The 20,334-nt window shown below is 65.5% G+C and overlaps 1 protein-coding gene across 2 annotated transcripts; it reads right to left on the reverse strand.

The window, feature by feature from the left end:
• Positions 1-1,572: 1,572 nt before the first annotated feature.
• Positions 1,573-17,675, reverse strand: SLC22A8 (solute carrier family 22 member 8). Of its 2 annotated transcripts, none has more exons than XM_045574056.1 (11): positions 17,569-17,675; positions 16,641-16,997; positions 9,170-9,273; positions 8,521-8,675; positions 7,650-7,818; positions 6,117-6,240; positions 5,849-5,964; positions 3,430-3,644; positions 2,210-2,318; positions 1,882-2,115; positions 1,573-1,797 (listed from the first exon to the last, which is right to left on the reverse strand). In XM_045574056.1, the coding sequence occupies exons 2-11, from the start codon at positions 16,974-16,976 to the stop codon at positions 1,698-1,700; spliced, it is 1,662 nt and encodes a 553-aa protein (XP_045430012.1). In that variant the 5' UTR covers positions 16,977-16,997; positions 17,569-17,675; the 3' UTR covers positions 1,573-1,697. The 2 variants fall into 2 exon arrangements, with proteins under 2 accessions (XP_045430012.1, XP_036273267.1); XM_036417374.2 differs by having other exon boundaries at positions 1,882-2,085; positions 17,569-17,674.
• Between the last annotated feature and the right edge of the window lie 2,659 nt (positions 17,676-20,334).

Genomic DNA, 20,334 nt, shown 5'->3' on the forward strand with positions numbered 1-20,334 from the left:
TGGGACCACAGGTTCCGACCATCAGGTCAAGCTTACAGCCACAGCCTTTGGCTGTAATGGTGCTGGGAGGCTCTGCCTTCCAAGCTGGGACTTGCACATGGCTCTGCCATGAGTGGACTGTGCCCTCTCGTTACTCGGAGGCTTGGACCTGCCCAATCGCTGAAGCCGCTCTCCACACTAGACCTTTGAGGAGACCCCACAGGAGACAGAAGGAGCAGCCGGAGTGTGGGAGGGAGCTGGGAAGGCGTGGCCGACGGAACCAAATCTGCCGAGTCCCAGGGAGAAGGAGGGACGGGAAGTGACCTTCGGACTCGGCACGGGGGTGCTGAGCGCCCGTGGTGTTTTAGGGCGGGGTGGACCCTTGTGCAGGACAGGCAGGCAGGCGGTCAGAGTGGAGGCAGGCAGCTATGCACGAGGGAGCAGACAGTGAGGTCTCTGGAAGGAGATGTGGCGTCCGAGGAGGGTGCAGGGTGCAAGGCGTCCGCTTGTTTGGTTTTTGTTACGATAGGAGAGGCTTGAGCTGAGCTGGTGATGGGAGGAGCCAGGAGGGAGGGAGGGGGCGAGGACCTCAGGGGAAGGCTGGACGCAGGGCCCCCAGGGAGGATGAGACTGGGAAGGGACCCGGGAACACAGCAGCAGAGGTGGGAGGGGTCAGCTTTGCGGAAGTTTTCTCCGCCACACAGGAGACACAGCTGTCTGGTGGGCGTGGGGCTGGGACCTGGACCAGAGACTTGGGGCGAAGATCTGCCTGCAGCCGCTCTGGTTTGTCCCGCCCTCTGCTCACAGGTGCTGTGGGGTGTGCAGGCACAGGACTGGCTCTGAGTTACGGTGTCCCTGTCCAGACTCAGGGTGAGGCCCTCACTCTCAATGCCATGGTGACTGGAGGCGGAGCCCTTGGGAGGTCATTAGGGTTCAATGAGGCCCTTGGGTGGGGCCCTCATGATGAGGTTAGTGCCCTTGTAGAAGAGACCCTGGGAAGCATGCCTCCTGCCACCTCCTCCACCTGAGGATGCAGACAGAAGGTGGCTGGCTGCAAGCCAGGAAGACAGCCCTACCGGGAAGCAGCTGTGTCTGCCGGCATCTTGATCCCGGACTCCCCAGCCTCCGGAACCGCGAGCGAGAAATGCCTGTGGCTCAAGGGACCCAGCCTCTGGCGAGGTTACGGTAGCTCGAGCAGGCGGATGTGTAAGGCTTGGAGCGGGCATGCCTCGGCGTACTGACACGTGTACGCATGTGTTCCCATCAGCCCAGCTCACGTGTACCTGTGTGCCGTGCTTTCATGTACATGCAAGTACAGACGATGGATGTGCGGCTCGCACGTCCACACGTGGCCGCCCCCTTCCCCTTCCCCATCCTCAGCAGCAGCGTCGTTCGTTGGCGTTTATTGAAACCTCCCACTGAGGGCGGGTGGAGGCCAGAAGGCGAGGGATGGAGCCAGGGGGCCCGGGGGGTGTCAGGGGTCAGGAGCTGGCACAGGGGGAGAGTGGCAGGGGCGGGGCCGGGCTGCAGGGAGGGCGAGGGTGAGGGGGGCGGGGAGGCTGGTGGTGAATCTTCGCCCTGGCCGGGCTGGGGGCTGAGCTCGAAGATGAGGTGGTGGGGACCCGCCCAGGCCCCCAAGATGCCTGTGGAGCTCCGCGGCAGGCAGGGGCCTGGCTGGGACTAGTCTCTGGAGGCAGGGAAAGGGGGTTCAGTCGCCCTCAGCTGGGGTGCAAGTCCGGCCCGCAAGGCTGCAGAGGGATCCTCTGGGAGTCCTTTTCCGCCTCCGGCTCCGGCTCGGGCTCCTTCTTCGGGGGAGACCTGGGGGAGAGAGCTCAGGGGAAGCCCGGGGCCTGGGCCGCTTCCCCGGGGGGGGGAACCCCGCGAGGCCAGGCGGGGACTGACCACGCCTCCACGTCCTCGATGGTCTCCGGCAGGGGCTGGTTGAGGGTCTCCGGCAGGAAGAGGGACGCACCGCCTCCCAGGAGGGCCGTGGCCCCGAAGATGAGGTTGGGGACAAAGGGGTGCAGCTCCCCGGTGATCCTCACCAGCGGGGCCGTCATGCTCCCCAGGCGCGTCAGCACGTTGCTCATGCCCATGCCCGTCTGCCTGGGGGAGGTCAGAGCCGGGGTGGGCGGCCTGTGTGTGGGGTTCTGAGGGGCCGGCTCGGGGCCCTGCAGGGGGCGGGAGGACCCCGATCCCCCGGCTGCGCCAGCCCCCGGCCTGCACCTACCGGATGACGGTGGGGTACAGCTCACTCGTGTAGAGGAAGAGGCAGCTGAAGGAGCTGGACAGGCAGCCTTTCCCGAACACGGCCAGCACCGTCCGCAAGGCCGGCAGGTCTGCGGAGGGGACGACACGCGGCCGTGGGCTCAGGGGCCCCCGTGCGCTCTCCTTTCGCCGCAGAACCCGCCTCCCTTTTCGCTTTGGCTGCCGGGAAGCTCAATTCCAAACGGAAGGCCGAGTAGCAGCCACTCTGCCCTCCCCAGGGCTTTGCGGGTGTGTGTCCTTTGTGTGTCTGCCTCTCCCTGGCTCCCGTTCCCTGTTCCCATTTGTATTTTGTTGTTCACGTTCTTGTCCTAAAACATCTCCTCATGTTTCGTTGAGAGGCTATAGGTCATCGACACAAACATCCGTACAAAACGAAAGCGACTTTTCCGAGGTGACGGTGGGGGGCGGGGGCCGGTCTCCCATGAGCCCTGGCCTCTGGGTGTCCCATCCCCGTGTTGTCCCCAGCGATGTCCCACCCTCGGAAAGCCCCGCACACGGTCCACACAGCACCGCGCTCTCCCGGGGCAGATCCGGAAAGGACTCTGACATCCCCTAGCCCCGTGGTCGGCAATCGGCGGCTCGCGAGCCACAGGCGGCTCTTTGGCCCCTTGAGTGTGGCTCTTCCACAAAATGCCACGGCCTGGGCGAGTCTATGTCGAAGAAGTGGCGTTAGAAGAAGTTTAAGTTTTAAAAATGTGGCTCTCTGAAGAAATTTCCATCTTTGTCCTATGGATATTTGGCTCTGTGGATGAATGAGTTTGCCGACCACTGCCCTAGCTCAACTGAGTTATTTTCTAATTGTACGTACAGTGGTCGGCAAACTCATTCATCCACAGAGCCAAATACCAACAGCACAATAGAAATCTCTTTCGAGAGCCACATTTTTTAAACTTAAACTTCTTCTAACGCCACTTCTTCAACACAGACTCGCCCAGGCCGTGGTATTTTGTGGAAGAGCCACACTCAAGGGGCCGAAGAGCCGCATGTGGCTCTCGAGCCGCAGTTTGCCGACCACGGCCCTAGCGCAGCTGAGTTATTTTCTACCAGTAGATGCGGGGCCTGAGCCCAGAGAGCACAGGGACTGAGAGACGGAAGCAGCAGGACCGGAGCCCGCCCCCTTCCAGCCGGACCCAGGGGCTGCGGGGCCAGCCTGCTCCGGGCGGGGAGCCGCCCGCCTCTCACCCGCGGGCACGAAGATGAGCGCCAGGATGGATGCCCCCGCCAGGAGCAGGGTGATGACCTCGGTGGTGTGCCGGCCCAGGTAGCTCATGGAGAGGATGGTGATGAACTTGGCTGGGATGTCCACCCCCCCAAAGATGACCTGGAGGAGGTAGAGGTTGACTCCAAAATCCTCCACACCCATGGCCAAGCTGTAGTAGGCGAAGCCGGTGGCAAACCTGGGGGCAGGGGGGCGTCGGTCAGCGCCGGCCGCCGGCCGGGCCTCGCCCACGCTGGTCCCGCGTGCCCAGGACGATGACAAGTTCCATTTGCGGCCCAGCTGCAGCCGCCGGGTCTGGGCTGCTCCGCGGTGAGGTCTCAGACTGTGTCTGAGATCCGTGGGCAAGTGCTGGGATCGGCTGGTTATGCCTGACACGGGCACAGCCGATGTGGTGGCACGGATGCCACGGCACTGACTCCAGAGAAGCCAGGGCTGGAGGACCCGGGGCCACAGGAGGCGGGGGGCGGAGCAGCGGGGCGGCCGAGCTGTGCACACGGTCTCCTCAAGCCCGGGGCCCCGGGGGCAGCCTTGCTTTGTGGGTCTCAGAGGACAGACCAGACGTGTGTGTGTGTGTGAGTGTGTGTGTGTGAGTGTGTGTGTGTGAGTGTATATGTGTGTGTGTGTGTATGTGAGTGTGTATGTGTGTGTGAGCGTGTGTGTATTTGTGTGTGTGTGTATGAATGTGTATGTGTGAGTGTGTGTATGTGTGTGTGAGTGTATATGTGTGTGAATGTGTGTTGTGTGTGTATGTGCACGTGTGTGTATTAGTGTGTATGTGTGTGCATGTGCATGTGTGTGCCTTAGTGTGTGTGAGTGTATACATGTGTGAATGTGTGTTGTGTGTGTGAGTGTAATGTGTGTGAGTGTGTGTGTGAGTGTATATGTGTGTGAATGTGTGTGAGTGTGTGTGTGAGTGTATATGTGTGTGAATGTGTGTGAGTGTGTGTGTGAGTGTATATGTGTGTGAATGTGTGTGAGTGTGTGTGTGTGTGTGTGAGAGTGTATATGTGTGTGAATGTGTGTGAGTGTGTGTGTGTGTGAGAGTGTGTGTGAGTGTATATGTGTGTGTATATGTGTGTGAATGTGTGTGTGTGTATGTGTGTGTGTGTATGTGTGTGTGAATGTGTGTGAGTGTGAGTGTGTGTGTGTGTGAGTGTATATGTGTGTGAATGTGTGTGTGTGAGTGTATATGTGTGTGAATGTGTGTGAGTGTGTATGTGAGTGTATATGTGTGTGAATGTGTGTGAGTGTGTGTGTGTGTGAGTGTATATGTGTGTGAATGTGTGTGAGTGTGTGTGTGAGTGTGTGTGTGTGTGAGTGTATATGTGTGTGAATGTGTGTGAGTGTGTGTGTGTGAGTGTATATGTGTGTGAATGTGTGTGAGTGTGTGTGTGTGTGTGAGTGTATATGTGTGTGAATGTGTGTGAGTGTGTGTGTGTGAGAGTGTGTGTGAGTGTATATGTGTGTGTATATGTGTGTGAATGTGTGTGTGTGTATGTGTGTGTGATGTGTGTGTGTGAATGTGTGAGTGTGTGAGTGTGTGTGTGTGTGAGTGTATATGTGTGTGAATGTGTGTTGTGTGAGTGTGTGCCTGTGTGGGGGGGTGACCGGGAGGCACACATCGGGGGAAAGTGTCTGGAAGGGTTTGGAGTGTTTGCCCTGAGGGCGGGGTGACCCCAGAGGAAAGCAGACACCTGGCCAGGCCGGGTGATGGCCAGACGGGGCGCGGGGCAGGGGCACAGCGGTTCCGAGGGGGGGCTGCCTGGGGGGTGGGGGGCCGGCATGGCGGGGGGCTGCCTGGGGGGCGGGGGGCGGCGTGGCGGGGGGCTGCCTGGGGGGCGGGAGCCGGCGTGGCGGGGGGCTGCCTGGGGGGCGGGGGGCCGGCGTGGCGGGGGGCTGCCTGGGGGGCGGGGGCCGGCGTGGCGGGGGGCTGCCTGGGGGGCGGGGGGCCGGCGTGGGGGGGCCGGCGTGGCGGGGGGCTGCCTGGGGGGCGGGGGGCCGGCGTGGCGGGGGGCCGGCGTGGCGGGGGGCTGCCTGGGGGGCGGGGGCCGGCGTGGCGGGGGGCCGGCGTGGGGGGGCGGGGGCCGGCGTGGGGGGGCGGGGGCCGGCGTGGCGGGGGGCTGCCTGGGGGGCGGGGGGCCGGCGTGGGGGGGCCGGCGTGGCGGGGGGCTGCCTGGGGGGCGGGGGGCCGGCGTGGCGGGGGGCCGGCGTGGCGGGGGGCTGCCTGGGGGGCGGGGGCCGGCGTGGCGGGGGGCCGGCGTGGGGGGGCGGGGGCCGGCGTGGGGGGCGGGGGCCGGCGTGGCGGGGGGCTGCCTGGGGGGCGGGGGGCCGGCGTGGCGGGGGGCTGCCTCGGGGGCGGGGGCCGGCGTGGGGGGCCGTTACCAGGCCAGGGAGAGGCAGAAGGTCACGCGCCGCAGCACGGGTGTCCGGAACAGGTCGGCCACGCTGTAGTTGGCCTTGGCCAAGGAGATCTCCTTCTGCAGGTCCAGCTTGAGCTCCTGGGGCAGCGGGAGAGGGTGCATGAGGGGGCTGCTGGCAGGCAGGGGGGAGGGGAGGGTGCAGGCCGGGCGCCTGGAGAGGAGCTTGTGAGCAGCGACAGGAGGATGGCACAGCCCGGATCAGAGCCCAGTGTCGCCCCCACCTCCCCTACCTCCAGGCTGAGCTTCTCTCCCGCCTCCTTCCTGCCGTTGAAGGCGGCCACCCACTGGAGGACCTTGAGGGCCTTCAGGGACTTCCCGGACAGCACCATCCAGCGGATCGACTCCGGGACCCACCTGCGGGGACAGAGCCCCTGAGAGGCTGGGGGAGGGACAGCCGGCCGAGGGCAGGAGGCCAGGAACCCCGGTGCCTTCCCGCACCTTCCATGGAACTGACACCTGGCCAAGCTCTGCACCTGGGCTGCCTGCAGCCACACACCCACTGCTCCCCACCCCTTCCAGGGGCCCCCCTCTGCCCCAGCTGCTCCCGTCTCCGTCTCCGGGGTGTCCTCAGCTGGAGCCGGGGGCGCTGGCCAGGCCGGGGGGGGGGGGGGGCACGGCCCGCTGCAGCGCACGGCTGGCCGGTCTGCGCGTCCGCCTCCCCGCTCCTCGGTGGCATTCCCGTCCTGGGTGAGGGCAGCTCGGACGGGGCGCTAGGTTGGGGTGTGCTCCAGGCCAGTGGTCGGCAAACCCATTAGCCCGCAGAGCCGAATATCAACAGGACGACGAGTGAAGTTCCTTCTGAGAGCCACATTTTTTAAACTTAAACGTCTTCTAACACCACTTCTTCAACATAGACCCGCCCAGGCCGTGGTATTTTGTGGAAGAGCCACACTCAAGGGGCCAAAGAGCCGCAGTTGGCCGACCTCGGGTCTAGGGGATGGGTGGAGGACCCTGGATTCTCCCGCGAAGGGCCCGCTCTGCTGGGGTGTGGGGAGTGGGGGACCCTCACCCCGGGCTGTGCTTTGGGGACCTCTGACCCTGGCGCCTCATTTCCTCGGGTTCTGGGGATCTGAGCTTCTTCCTCTTTATCCTTCAAACCCAGAAGCCCCCAAACTGGACTTCCCCCCAAAACGCCTCAAACTGTCCCCTGGGTCCTCTTGCCCATACAGTGAGCTCCCTTCTGTCTCTTGTCCCACCCACTGGGGTCTGCCTGTCTTTCTGTCCCCACCCACAGGGGTCTGTCTGTCTGTCCCCACCCACAGAAGTCTGTCTGTCCCCACCCACAGGGGTCTGTCTGCCTGTCGGTCCCCAGCCACTGGTGTCTGTCTGCCTGTCTGTCCCCAGCCACTGGGGTCTGTCTGTCTGTCCCCACCACAGGGGTCTGTCTGCCTGTCTGTCCCCAGCCACTGGGGTCTGTCTGTCTGTCCCCACCACAGGGGTCTGTCTGCCTGTCTGTCCCCAGCCACTGGGGTCTGTCTGTCTGTCCCCACCCACTGGTGTCTGTCTGCCTGTCTGTCTGTCCCCACCCTCTGGGGTCTGTCTGTCTGTGTCCTCCACAGCCTGGCCCGGTCCTGAAGTGACCCTTCTCCGCGCAGACACAGCCCCCTCCCTCCTGCCCGCGCCTGTGTGCAGGGCCGTCCTCCCGCGGTGCCCTCCTGGCTGGACAGGGACAGGGACAGGGACAGGGACAGCCGGAGGGCCAGCTGGTCGGCAGGGCTCCTGCTCGGCTCGGGGCCTCAGGAGGGCGAGGGGAGGACACGCACCAGGACAGCAGGAAGAAGGCGAAGAAGGGCGCGGACACGGCCAGCTGCAGCCAGCGCCACTGCGGGATGGCGTAGGCCATGCCGGGCAGGAGGAACTGGCCCGCCGTGTAGAAGTAGCCGATCCCCACCGTCATGACGGCCCGCAGCCGCGTGGACATCCACTCGACGTCTGCGGAGGGAGCCATGGCCTGGTGAGGGTCCTGCTGGGCCGGGGCACCTCCCCCTGAAGGGGTGCCCGCTCCCGCCCCCCACTGGCTGCTTGATCTGTCTCTGACCCACAGGGTTCCCTGACCCCATTTTACAGATGCTGCCACTGAGGCTCAAGAAGGTTGGACTCACCAAAGCCAGTGTGGCTCAGTGGATAGAGCGTCGGCCTGAAGACCGAGGGGTTCCAGGTTCAGTTCTGGTCAAGGGCATGTACCTTGGTTTCAAGCACATCCCCAGTAGGGGGTATGCAGGAGGCAGCTGATGAATGTTTCTCTCTTATTGATGTGTCTAACTATCCTTCTCCCTTCCTCTCTGTAAAAAAAATCAACAAAATATATTTAAAAATAAATAAGTAAATAAATAAGTAAATAAAAAAGAAGGTAGAACTCCAGCTGAGGTCTGTCTGACTCCCAAGCCCTTGCTCTTGACTGCCTCTCCAGTAGCAAGGGACTGCCCTGGCTTTGCCTCAGTTTCCTCATCTGTATAATGGGGATGATAGCATCACGTGTGTAGACGGGATGAGACCAGGTGCCTGGCGGGGAGCCAGGCCCAGGGAAAGTGCTGCCATGTGCAGGGGGGCTCCGAGGGCCTCTGCTGGGACCCAGCCCCCCCGGCTCAGCGACAGGCGGGTGCCCCGGCCCCCAGCCCCCGGCCCCCAGCTCACTCAGGATCACGGTGCTCAGGGTGACCCCGGCCATGCTGAAGCCACACAGGAAGCGCAGGACCACGTAGACGGCGAAGGAGGGGCTGAAGGCGGCGCCCGAGCCGCTGGCCGCCAGCAGCAGGTAGCTGCCGGACAGGATGGGCTTCCGGCCAAACCTGCATCCGAGGGGAGGCCCGGTGAGCCGCCAGCCAGCCGAGACCAGTGGCCCGTCTCCCGCCCCCGGGCATGTAACTCCCTCCCCGGACAGGGCCTGGCTTGTAATTGCTTTTTTATGACCAGTTTGCAAGAGGAGGCTTTAGTTAATGAGTGATCCCCTCCACCTCCAGCTCAGCTGCCGGAGCGGGGGCAGAGGGTCAGCCCATCTCTGAGCAGCCCCCCTCGCCCCCCCACCTCCGCCGCCACGCGGCCCCCGGCTGTCCCCCCCCGGGTCTGTGGAGGCGGGAGGCCTCGGTGGCCAGGGCTTTGGGTCAGAGAGGACACTGCAGCCCAGAGAAGGCCTGGGACTGGCCCAAGGCTGCACAGCAAGGACCGTGCCCCCCTTGTCCCCCCTGCCCTCCAGCTCTCGGCCTCTTTGGGGTCCACGGGTGGGGCAGGGGGGCAGGGTCGTCCCCAGGGGATGTGCCCCCCTTGGGAGGCCCCGGCGGCTCACCTGTCAGACAGGCCTCCCAGCACGATGCCCCCGACCAGCGTGCCCGCCATGAACACGGACTGGGCCATCTCCTTCAGCTTGTTGGCGTCACACACCAGGTCCCACTGCAGAGGGAGAGGGGCGGCCGCTCAGCCCCGCGGCCCGGCCCTCGCTCCCGGCTCCCCCACCGCCAGGCCCCTGCCTCGCAGGCACCCTGTCCCCCCTCAGGCTCCTGGGTCTGCCTGTGGCTCTCCGCCCGCTCCGGGGTTTTGTAACGACAACAGCCCTCGAGCATGTGTGGCTGTCAGGCCACTTACCAAGTCTGCTCGGCCTCGCACCCCGGTCTGTCCCCAGCCCCCTGAGCTGGCCTGCACCCGGTGGCTCCCCGAGGCCAGGTCCTTGGTAGTGCCCTCACCCTCTGCTCCGTGGGGACATCCCTCTGGGGTGCACCTCGCTCCGTCCACACTCTCCCTCTCTCACTCTGCCCTGACCCTCCTCGTCAGCACGGCCCCAATCTCTCTGTCTCACCACCTCTTCCCCCCGAGGGCTCCCTGCCACCTCCCACCTCTTCCCCACGTTGACCTGTGCGGGGCCTCCCCCAGCCCGGGCCCCCCCTCTGCGAAGCTCTGCTCCCCCAGCCACCCACCGTCTTCCCCACACATCACAGAACACCTGACTGGTCTGCTCGTCCCCCTGCCTGGGGGCCTCCGTCTCGGCGTCTCAGCATGGGGGACCCCTTCACTTCCTCCCTCCCCCTCCGGGCACCCCTCAGCCCTCGGTTTCTAACTTGCTAGTGTTTCCTGAGTCTGGATTCTTCTATGTCCACGATGGCTGTCGGAGTGCAGGCCTCACCCTGCACTGGGGTCAGGGCGGTGGTCGGCAAACTGAGGCTCGAGAGCCACATGTTTGCCGACCACTGGGCTAGGGGCTTAACCACAAGGAACAGCAATAGCCTGTAATTACTGGAATCAAGAGTCCGGGCCAGGGGTCGGCAAACTCATCGGTCAACGGTGCCGCAGTTTGCCGACCCCTGGGTCAGAGCGAGGGCCGACGTGTGCGAGGTTCGCCACGCACCGGGCGCTGTCCAGGCCCTCACGCCTCGTCCGCACGACAGTTCCGATGGTGGCTGTCGCCCGATTTGCAGACGAGGAAACTGAGGCCCCGAGCGGATCCCTGCCACGCCTCCTGCCTCCTGCCCACCTCCGGACCTCGGATCTCAGCCCCTCGCAGCCATCCTGTCCCCGGTGACCCCAGGCCCCTCACATCTGGCTTCTGTCCCCCCCCCCCCCCCCCCCCCGCCAGCACCTTCGGCTCCCGCTGGTCCCCCCGGCGCAGAGGGAGCCCTGTGAGCACAGATCTGTGCGGCCTCGCGCCCGGCCCCTGCCGCCCCGCCCGGCCTAATCTCCCGCTAAGCCCTGGCACGCACCCTTAGTCCATTACCTGTGTAATAAGGTGGAAAGTCTGATCCCTAGAAATGCCTCACCAGAATGTTCTGGAAGCGGAACAGTGCAGGGGCAGCACCCCACCTTCCTCTGACGGAAGTCAGGAAAGCGGGGGGGCGGGAGGGGGCCATGGGGCTAAGCCTGCAGGTCCTCCCCTGCCTCAGAGGGCCCAGCAGGGCCGGCAGACCCCCTGGGAGCTGCACGCTGTGTGCATGGGCGGGAGGGACCAGGGGGCAGGAGGGAGCGAGGGGGTGAGGAGAAAGCACACAGGAGCTTCCAGAGCAGTGATTCTCACCCTTCCCAATGCCACGGCCCTTTAACACAGCTCCCCATGTGGTGGTGACCCCTAACCATAACATTATTTTCCTTGCTACTTCATAGCTGTAATTTTGCTGCTGTTAATGAATCGTAATGTAAAAATCTGTGTCGCAACCCACAGATTGAGAACCGCTGCTGTAGACCATCGGAAAGCACAGATATTTACATTATGATTCATTCACAGTAGCGAAATTACAGCTATGAAGTAGCAATGAAAATGATTTTATGGCCAAAACCTGTTTGGCTCAGTGGATAGAGCATTGGCCTGCGGACTGAAGGGTCCCGGGTTCGATTCCAGTCAAGGGCACGTACCCTGGTTGCAGGCACATCCCCAGTGGAGTGGGGGAGGGTGTAAGAGGCAGCTGATCGATGTTTCTCTCTCATCAATGCTTCTAACTCTCCCTCTCTCTCTCTCTCTCTCTCTCTCTCTCTCTCTCTCTCTCTCTCTCTCTCCTCACTGTGGGCAGAGATGTCTCCTGACTCTGTCTCCCTCAAGCAGAGTTGGCTCCCCGTCCATGAGAATGTTTGTTGAATGAATAACGGATGGACGAGCAGGGCTGGGGTGGAAAATACGCATATTTCACTGAAGAGGCCCAGAGCGAAGGAAAGTGACTCGCTGGTGGCACGGAGCTTCCGGGGCTCCATCTCGCCCTTGGCGCGGCCTGGGCTGACCTCTGCCCCCTCAAGTTCGGCAACCCCACGCAGACTCCAGCTCCCGGGTCCTAGCCCCGCGCCCCTGGCCTCGCCTTCCTCTCTGGGCGTGTTTGCGGAGCCCTGGGGAGCTGGTTCTGGGGGGGAGGAGGGCAGCGGGGAAGCAGGGGGTCTGGGATGCTTGGGGGCCAGTGCTGCCCATGGCGCGGCCATAACCCGAAAAGGCAGGTGCTGCGTGCTGATCCCCGTTTCACAGGCAGAGAAACGGAGGCCCGGAGAGCGAGTCACTCGCTGAACACAGTTCAGCTCATTTCAGGGCAGAGGCTCAGACTCAGGCCTGCGGGACCCCAGTCCCGGGTCCTAGGAGCCCGCTTCCTGGACTCCCTCATGGTGCTCCGCTTTGAGCCTGGGCTGCAGGGTGGAAAGCCAGGGTCTGAGAGGCAGGCAGCCAGGACGGGCCCAGCTGAGGTCGCGGGGGCAGCCGGGGCTGGACCAGGGCTTGGGAGCCGTGGCAGCAGCAAGAGCAGCGGCCGGGGGTGCCTCCGGGGAAAGCAGGAGGCGGCCCTTGGCGGCCAGGAGGTCTGTGCCCCCCAGATCGGGGGCAAGGGGAGCGACCTTCTCCAGCCTTAGAACCCGCGGGGCCTCGGGAGAATCAGACCCCTCGGGGCCTGTGTGTGGGGGGGTGGAGGGGGCCCCGAGGGCAGGGAGGGTTTGCCAGGGACCGGGAGAGACCCAAGGGCACGGCTCCCGCTCGGCCGCAGCCGCTGTGTGTGCGGGGCCAGTGCCTCGCCCTCTCTGAGGCTCAGCTTCCTCGCCTGTACTCTGGGAGTGGCATTCGTCCCCGCTCTCAGGATTGGAAACAACATAAGGGATCGGGAGCACCCAGCCCCTGGCCGGCGGTCGGCGTCCAGGATGGCAGCGGTTTTGTTCCTGTGCTCACAGGGATGGGCGGGCGTGGCCTTGGGGTCCGGGGTCCCGTCCAAACTCGGGAGAAAGTCTGACGTCACCTCTGGGCCTGAGCCCGGGGGGAAGGGGGCCGATGCTCTCAGGGCCCGATCCCCAGGCTTGTGAAGAGCGCTCAGCGGCAGCCCAGGCCGCACACAGCAGGTGCTCACGGAGGGAGCCTGGCCTGGGAGGGCCCAGAGGACAGCCCAGGCCGCTCCTGCACACACGACGGGCTCTTTACCAGTAAAGAGCCCGGGGTCAGATGGGAGGCGAGGAGGGAGAGGGTGGGAGGGGCACCCGGGCCAGGACTGAGGCGAGCAAGGGGGCGGGGCAGCTGGGTAGAGCTGGCGCAGGAGAGGGACAGGGAGGCGAGCAGCCCCCAGGTGGAGACCTGCTTCCTGGAGGGTCCACTGGGCAGGCTCTCTGCTTCTCCAGCAGCTGACAGGGCCTCAGGGACCTGTGTGTGTGTGTGTGTGTGTGTGTGTGTGTGTGTGTAGGCAGAGGGGGTAGGGGAGCAGGATTCTTGTGTCCCTGGAGGCAGGAAGGAAGTCTCAAGCCCAGAGAGGAGTCGCATTGCCGGGGATTTGGAGGGATGGGCTGGCTCACCAAGGTCCACAGGGTTGGGTTCAGGGCGCCTAGACCCAGCTGGGCACCCACAGGGCCAAGGTCCAGGGTGGGGGCTGCGGGCCCTGGCTCCTCTCCAGGGAATCGGCGCCACAGGGAGCCCGGCTGAGACGAGAAGGGGGCCGGCGGGCGTGAACGGACGCTGAGGGGGCACAAGACCCGCACCCTCTGCTCTCAGCCAGGCCCCCGCGCCCGCCCGGGGTGACCCCGTCTGCAGTCAGCGAGGCCCCGCGTCTCCCACCTGCCCGCTGGGCTCGGCTCCGGCTCCGAGGGCCTGGCCTTCCCTTCCAATCCCTGCTCCCCGCACCAGCCACTGAAAAGCAAGTTCTGTTTCCGTCTTAGCTCCTTCTGAGAAATTCCAACCTCAGCCTCCTCCGCTGAACCCAGAGAAAGGAATGTGGGGTCGGTCACCTCGCCAGGAGCGCTCAGGGGCCGGGGAGGGGGGTGGAGGGGTGGGTGGGGGCAGGCGCTGTGCTCACTCAGACCTGCAGCACAGCCCTCCCCCGCCCCCCGGCCCCCGGCCCTCACCCTCACAGTCCCGTTCTACAGATGAGGGAGGGGGGAAGAGGGAGGGGAGGGTTGGAGCTGGCACCGGAGCTCAGGCTGCGCTGTTTCCAGGCCAGGGGGTCAGATGGGGCCGCAGAGTGCAGCTGGGAAGAGCTGTGGCAGCTGATTCTCCTTTTGGGGCGCCCCCGCCCAGCCCTCTGGGGACACTTCTAGGCCATCTCCATCCACAGCAGTGACAGAGAGGGGACCTCGCCCAGCGCTCTGGGGGTGCCTGCTGTCTCTCGGGACCTTCCACACGCGCCCCTGCCCTCCGCTCCATGTCCCGGGCGGAAGCTGAGATTCTGGGGTGCGACAGCCCTAGGAAAAGGCGGGTCAGGGTGTGAACGCTGCTGATTGGCCTGGCTCACCCCCCCCCCCCCCGTCCTGCTGGGGGCAGCCCCTCGCTCTGCTCCCCAGGGTCCCCCGGACGAGGGACTGCAGATGCTGGCTGCCTCAGTGTCCCCCGAGGCACCTGGGCCTCCTGGAGCCCCGCGGGGGGGGGGGGAGCACTGCTCTGCCTCTGCACAGGGACTCCCACCCCCACTCGGCCCGGCCCTCAGAGGGAGCACGGATCGGCCCAGACTGAGCCGCGCAGGGAGCATCTGAGGTCCGTTCTCCCCAGCTGGTGTGGGCGTGGGGCTGGGTCCCGCCACGGCCGCCTCCCGGGCTGGGCTGGGCGCCCTCAGGGAACCGGCCTGACACAGGGAACCCCAATTCCCGGGATCAGATTCTCTGGGCCCCACCTGTGCGAATGGGGTGTGAACTGAGCCGGGCTCTCTGGAGCCCACTGCGGTCGGCGGGTCTGAGGCTGACGGCCTGGCCTCCGCTCCGTCTGGCTGAGCCCTTGCTGTCGCCCCCACCCCCTGCCTGCAGGCGTCCCCGCAGCGAGGGCGAGGCAGATCCCTCTTCCCACCCCCTGGGCCCTGCCGTCCTGCTCCCACGGCTGAGCCTGTGCGGCCACGGGCCTCTCTCTGCCTCCCCCCCACCCCCCCTCGCACAAGTGCTGACTCCCTCGGGCAGCCCCGGGCCCTCGGGCCCAGAGCACTCAGTTCATAGGCTCTCGTCCACCCTCGCCTCAGCCCCGGGCGCCGCTCCAGCCGCTGGGACAGCAAAGCGGCCGACACGCCCTCCCGGCCAGCGTGCACCGTCCCTGGCGGGAATCCTGGAGGGCTCCTCAGCGGAGGTGGCTCCTGGGCTGCAGGGAGGGCTCAGGCCTCTGACAGTGTCATTCTGTTGGGATGGGGGTGCACGTGCATGCGCCCGGGTGGGGGTGCCGTCTGGGGGATGGGAGAGTCAGGCTCCAGGATCAGGGGGCGCGACCTTGCACAGCTCCTTACCCTCTCTGGGCCTCCATCTCCCCATCTGAGAAATGGGCTGTGATAGGCACCACCTGCGGGCCTGGCAGCGGGCGGAGCGTGTGAGCAGCCACAGAGCAGAGCCCAGCACTGGCCTGCAAAGTGCTGAACGCTCGTGGACACACGACTCAGCCCTCCTCCGCCCGGACCTAACGGTGGAGTCCGGGAAGGTCACAGGACCAGGCTGAGCCCGAGTCCCCGCCGGCGAATGCAGAGACCGATAGCGCTTCCCGCGCGGAGACGCGGCTCCTGAGGTCCCGGCAGCCCACACGGAGCCCACACGGAGCCCACACGGAGCCCACACTGGAGGGGGCGTGCCCGGCTCAGGCCTGACATAGGGGAAAGATGGAAACACAGTCCCTCTCATAAAGCAAAAGCAAGCCCTGCCCTGGAGGAGGGGGACACAGTGCCCTCGGCTCGCGGCCCAGATGCCACCTCCTCCAGGAAGCCCCCAGCGTTCTGGGCTCCCCCGCTCTGAGCCGCTGGAGACCGTGTCCCCGTGCCTCCATGGGCCGTGGCTGAGCGGCTGGCTGTGCACGGACCTGCCCCGCCCCCCTGGGAGGAGTCAGGTTGGTTCGATCCGTAAGGAGACCAGGTCACCTCCCGGGTACCACTGGGGGTGCAGCTGGGAGACAATGCCTGTCTGGCGGTTTGTACATCCTCCCGCTGGCTCCCGCCCGGCCGGGCCGGCCGTCTGATTGAGCTCTAACCCCGGGCACTGGACGGCAGGCGGGAGGCCACTGGCGGGTGAGGGCAGGGGTGAACGGCGAACAGGCGGCCTGGGAGTGGAGCTGATGTTTCCCCGTCTGCGAGGACCTTCCCACCCTCCACTCTGTCCACGCCCCCCCCTCCCGCCTCGGGCCTTCTCACAAATAAGACCCATTTTCCTTCTCTCCCCTCCTGCCCTCAGGGCCCCCTCCTCCCCACAGCTGCCCAGGGGCAGGCCGGCCCGAGGCCGCAGCCCACGGTCCTGGGAAGCGTGTGTCCGTGGGGGTGGCTCAGCCGCTGCTGGGACCCCACTCGGTGGCGTGGGTCCCATGGGAACAAGGACGGTGCATTCGGCACCCCAGGGCGGGCTGCTGGCCGAGGACACCGCATGGGGTGTGCGGAGACCAGCTCCTGGCGGTGAGATCCGCACCGGCTTCCTCTCTGCCGCCCAGCGCCCGCTCTCCTGCCCTGGGCTGCAGGGAGGGCTCAGGTCCCGGGGTGTGGGGTCCGGCTCTCCTGCCCGCGTGCCCGGACGGGGGTCCCGCTCTCCTGTCCGTGTGCCCGGACGGGGGTCCCGCTCTCCTGCCCGTGTGCCCGGACGGGGGTCCCGCTCTCCTGTCCGTGTGCCCGGACGGGGGTCCCGCTCTCCTGTCCGTGTGCCCGGACGGGGGTCCCGCTCTCCTGCCCGCGTGCCCGGACGGGGGTCCACTCTCCTGTCCGTGTGCCCGGACGGGGGTCCGGCTCTCCTGTCCGTGTGCCCGGACGGGGGTCCACTCTCCTGTCCGTGTGCCCGGACGGGGGTCCCGCTCTCCTGTCCGTGTGCCCGGACGGGGGTCCCGCTCTCCTGCCCGCGTGCCCAGGATGGGGGTCCGGCTCTGAGCCCGCAGAGGGCGCCGGGCGTACCTCGGTCACGATGGAGTCCCCGGTGCTGCTGTTGTAGGCCCAGCCGTCCCGGCACGGCTCGGTGGCGCCCTGGGTGCCGTTGGGCAGGCTGGCGTTGGGGGGGTGCACGAAGCGGAGGCACGGCTCCGGCCTGCCCTGGGGGCCCAGGGGCAGCGGCCAGGGCCCGGCGGAGGCGTTGGGGGGCGGGCGGCAGTGGTGGGCGGGCGTGGCGGCCGTGAAGATCTGCAGCAGGTTGTGGTTGGCCATGCCCAGGATGGGGAGGCCCAGCAGCAGCGCGACCAGGAACTGGAAGGGGCCCCGGCTGTTCACGCTGTCCACGAGCGAGGAGAAGGTCATGGCGCCGCAGATGAGCCGGAGCTGTGGGCGGGATGGGGGCTAAGAGGGGTGTGCAGGCCGTGACACGGGGGCCGGGGTGGGTGTGGGGCAGGCAGGGGGTGTGCCCGGAGTATGTGTGTGCGCAGCGTATGTGTCAATGCATGGGATGCGGGGCTCAGCTGTGTGCACCCACAGATGTACGAGTGGCTGTGCCGATGGCATGTGTACGTGTGGGGTCACAGGTGAGTGCCCACAGGTGCCTCCGGGGGTGTGTATATTCAGGCTGGTCACACGTGCTGTATGCATGGGGCAGAGCCGGTCACACAGCTGGGACCAAAGGGCGGGTGGGGGTGGGTGGGGGTGGACGCTGGGTGAGGGTGGGGGAGGTCCCAGGTGCTCTGAGCAGATACGCGGGGCTGCCTCGGCCTGCCTGCTGGGCCCCCTGGCTGGTGCCCATCCCCTGGGTCTGGCCCATGGGCTGAGGGAGCAGAAGGGCCAGGCAGGTCCTGGGCGCAGAAGGGACTTGGCCGGGGCAGTGGGGAGGGCCTCGCCGGGGCAGTTTGCCGGGGTTCCTGGGGGCAGGGCCCGGGGTGGGGGCCTCCTCCCTCCTCACCTGGCGGCTGGGCTGGGCTCCCTCGGTGGGGCTGGTGGGCGCTGGCTGAGGCCGTGGTCTGTCCCGGTCGGCCGGGCGGTGGCTGCGGTTGGGCAGTGTGGCTCCCGCAGGCCGTGTGTGCGCCAGGGGGGCTTATATAAGCCTAAGCTGGTTCCCGGGCTAATGTTTGACTTTCTCGGGGGATTTAGCGGCCACCCAGCGGGGAGAGTGTGTGGACCCGGCAGGCCGGCGTCCTCAAAGGACTGCCTCAGCAGGGCCGGTGAGCGTGGGCCGAGCGGGGGGGGGGGGGGGATGCTGGCCGGTGAGCGTGGGCCGAGCCGGGGGGGGGGGGGGGACGCTGGCCGGTGAGCCTGTGCTGAGCCGGGGGGGGGGGGATGCTGGCCGGTGAGCCTGGGCCGAGCCGGGGGGGGGGGGGACGCTGGCCGGTGAGCCTGTGCCAAGCCGGGGTGGGGGGGACGCTGGCTGGTGAGCGTGGGCTGAGCCGGGGGGACGCTGGCCAGCGGGCAGGCTCACCTGGGGGACCTGGGCCGTCGGGGCGCTGCCGCTCAGAGGGCCCCGCGCCGGGACCAGCAGAGAGCGGTGCCCTGTCCCCCAGCAGACAGCGTGCTCCGGCCCCGTGGCCCCTGTGGGGCCTCTGGACAAGGGGCCCAGAGGCTTGGCCCCCAGCGAAGGTGAGAAATGGTCACCGGCCCGGCCCCCCCAAGGCCCCCGGGCAGCCTGGGACCCTCCTGCTCAGCCTCCCCCTCAGCCCTCTCTCCAGGGACGGCTCCTCTGCACCCACTGCTCCCTCCGGGGCCAAATCGCCGTCTCCCCTGCTCGGCTCCCCTGAGTGCCGTTTTAATTCTGTAATAATGGGTTTCATGCGTCAAACACGGGCGACACAAACACACAACACAACACAACACACCCCGAGCCGCCCGAGTTCCCGTGAGCGTCCTCCAGGCCTTCCCGGCGGAGACGTGGCCTGAGCCCAGCTCCTCGCTGCCAGCACAGCAGCCCCGGCCGATTCCAGCATGTTCCCGAGGAAGCGAGCACAGAGAGGGTAAGGAACTAGCCCAAGGCCCCCCGGCCAGGAAGTGGCAGGGCAGGTAGTGCGGCCCTCAGCTCACTTCTGCCTGGTAAAGTCACTCTCTTCTTACTTAAAAAGAAAATATTTTATTGATTTTTTTTACAGAGAGGAAGGGACAAGAATAGAGTTAGAAACATCGATGAGAGAGAAACATCAGTCAGCTGCTTCCTGCACATCCCAACCGAGGTCCATGTCCTTGACTGGAATAGAACCTGGGACCCTTGAGTCCGCAGGCTGAAGCTCCATCCACTGAGCCACACCGGCTCTTTTCTTCTTCTTCTTCTTTTTTTTTTTTTTTTTTTAAATATTTCTATTGATTTCAGAGAGGAAGGGAGAGGGAGGGAGGGACAGAAACATCCAGGATGAGAGAGAGTTATTGACTGGCCTCTTCCTGCACGCCCCACACTGGGGACCAAGCCCGCAATCCAGGCGTGTGCCCTGTCCCTGACCGGGAACGGAACCGAGACCTCCTGGTTCATGGACTGAGGCTCAGCCACGGAGCCACGCTGGCCGGGTGGACGCTAACCCTTCCTGCAGAGTCTGGGGCTGCACTGTCTCTCCGCCACAGTCACCAGCCAGCCTTCAACGGCCTGCCTGCCGCCGGCTCACTGCCCTGCGGCTCCCCGAGATCCCTGGCAGCGGCCCCCACTGCTCTGCTCAGGAGGGGCTTCCCATTCTCCTGGGCCCTCTTCTCTCCCCGGCTCCCGCTGGGCTCCGCCCTCCCAAATCTCCGCGCCCCCCCCCTACGCCCCAGCCCCCAGGGCAGGGCAGCTGGTAGGCCAGGCCCAGCCCTCCCCGGGGCTCCACCTGGCCCAGCAGTGAGGATGTGCCCCGAGGGGCCCCGCAGCGCCTTCAAAGAGAGATTCCGTTACCTCGCCCTGAGGCAGCCGGGCAGGCGTAGAAAGGGTTTCAGCTGTGAGGCTGGTGGGGAGCTGGGCCGGTGCCCGGGGGCCTCCAGTCCCAGGCCTGCTCCCTCGGCACCTGCGAGATTTCTGGTCCTCCTCCTTCCTGTCCTTGGGTCCTCCTCCTTCCCGTCCTTGGGGAATGTGGCTGCAAAGAGCTGACTTCCCCGGAGGCTGCTGGAGGGGGTCGGGGAGGGGTGTCCGCGCTGCCCAGTGAGCGGCAGGCACCCCACCCACGGAGGTGCGAGGCCTGTCAGCACGGCCGGCCGGGCCTGTCCAGCACCGGCTGTGTGACCCCAGGCAAACCGCCTCCCCGCCTCCTGCTTCTCTTCATTAGTTAAGCAGCAACACGGCCCTAGCGGGCTTGGCTCAGTGGATAGAGCGTCGGCCTGCGGACTGAAGGGTCCCGGGTTCGATTCTGGTCAAGGGCACATGCCTGGATTGCGAGCTCCATCCCCAGTAGGGGGTGTGCAGGAGGCAGCCGATCCACGGTTCTCCCTCATCATTGATGCTTCTACCTCCCTCTTCCTTCCCCTTTGACATCAACAAAAGTATGTTTTACAAGTAATAATAAAATAAACAAACCCAACATTAAGAAAACACGCACCAGGAATCTTGTATTCAAACCGTGTTCTGGGTCTATAAGATCATTATGTAATTTCAGAGAGAATGGCGGCAGTCTGGCTACATGGGGGGGGGGGGAGAGAAAGTGTCCCCCCCCAACCTAACCACCCCCTTGTCCTAACCACCCCTTCTCTGCGGCAGCTTCCTCCCAGGCCTCCCCATTGCCTTAGA

This window comes from Pipistrellus kuhlii, unplaced genomic scaffold, assembly GCF_014108245.1.
Source record: "Pipistrellus kuhlii isolate mPipKuh1 unplaced genomic scaffold, mPipKuh1.p scaffold_m20_p_59, whole genome shotgun sequence".
NCBI lineage: Eukaryota > Metazoa > Chordata > Mammalia > Chiroptera > Vespertilionidae > Pipistrellus > Pipistrellus kuhlii.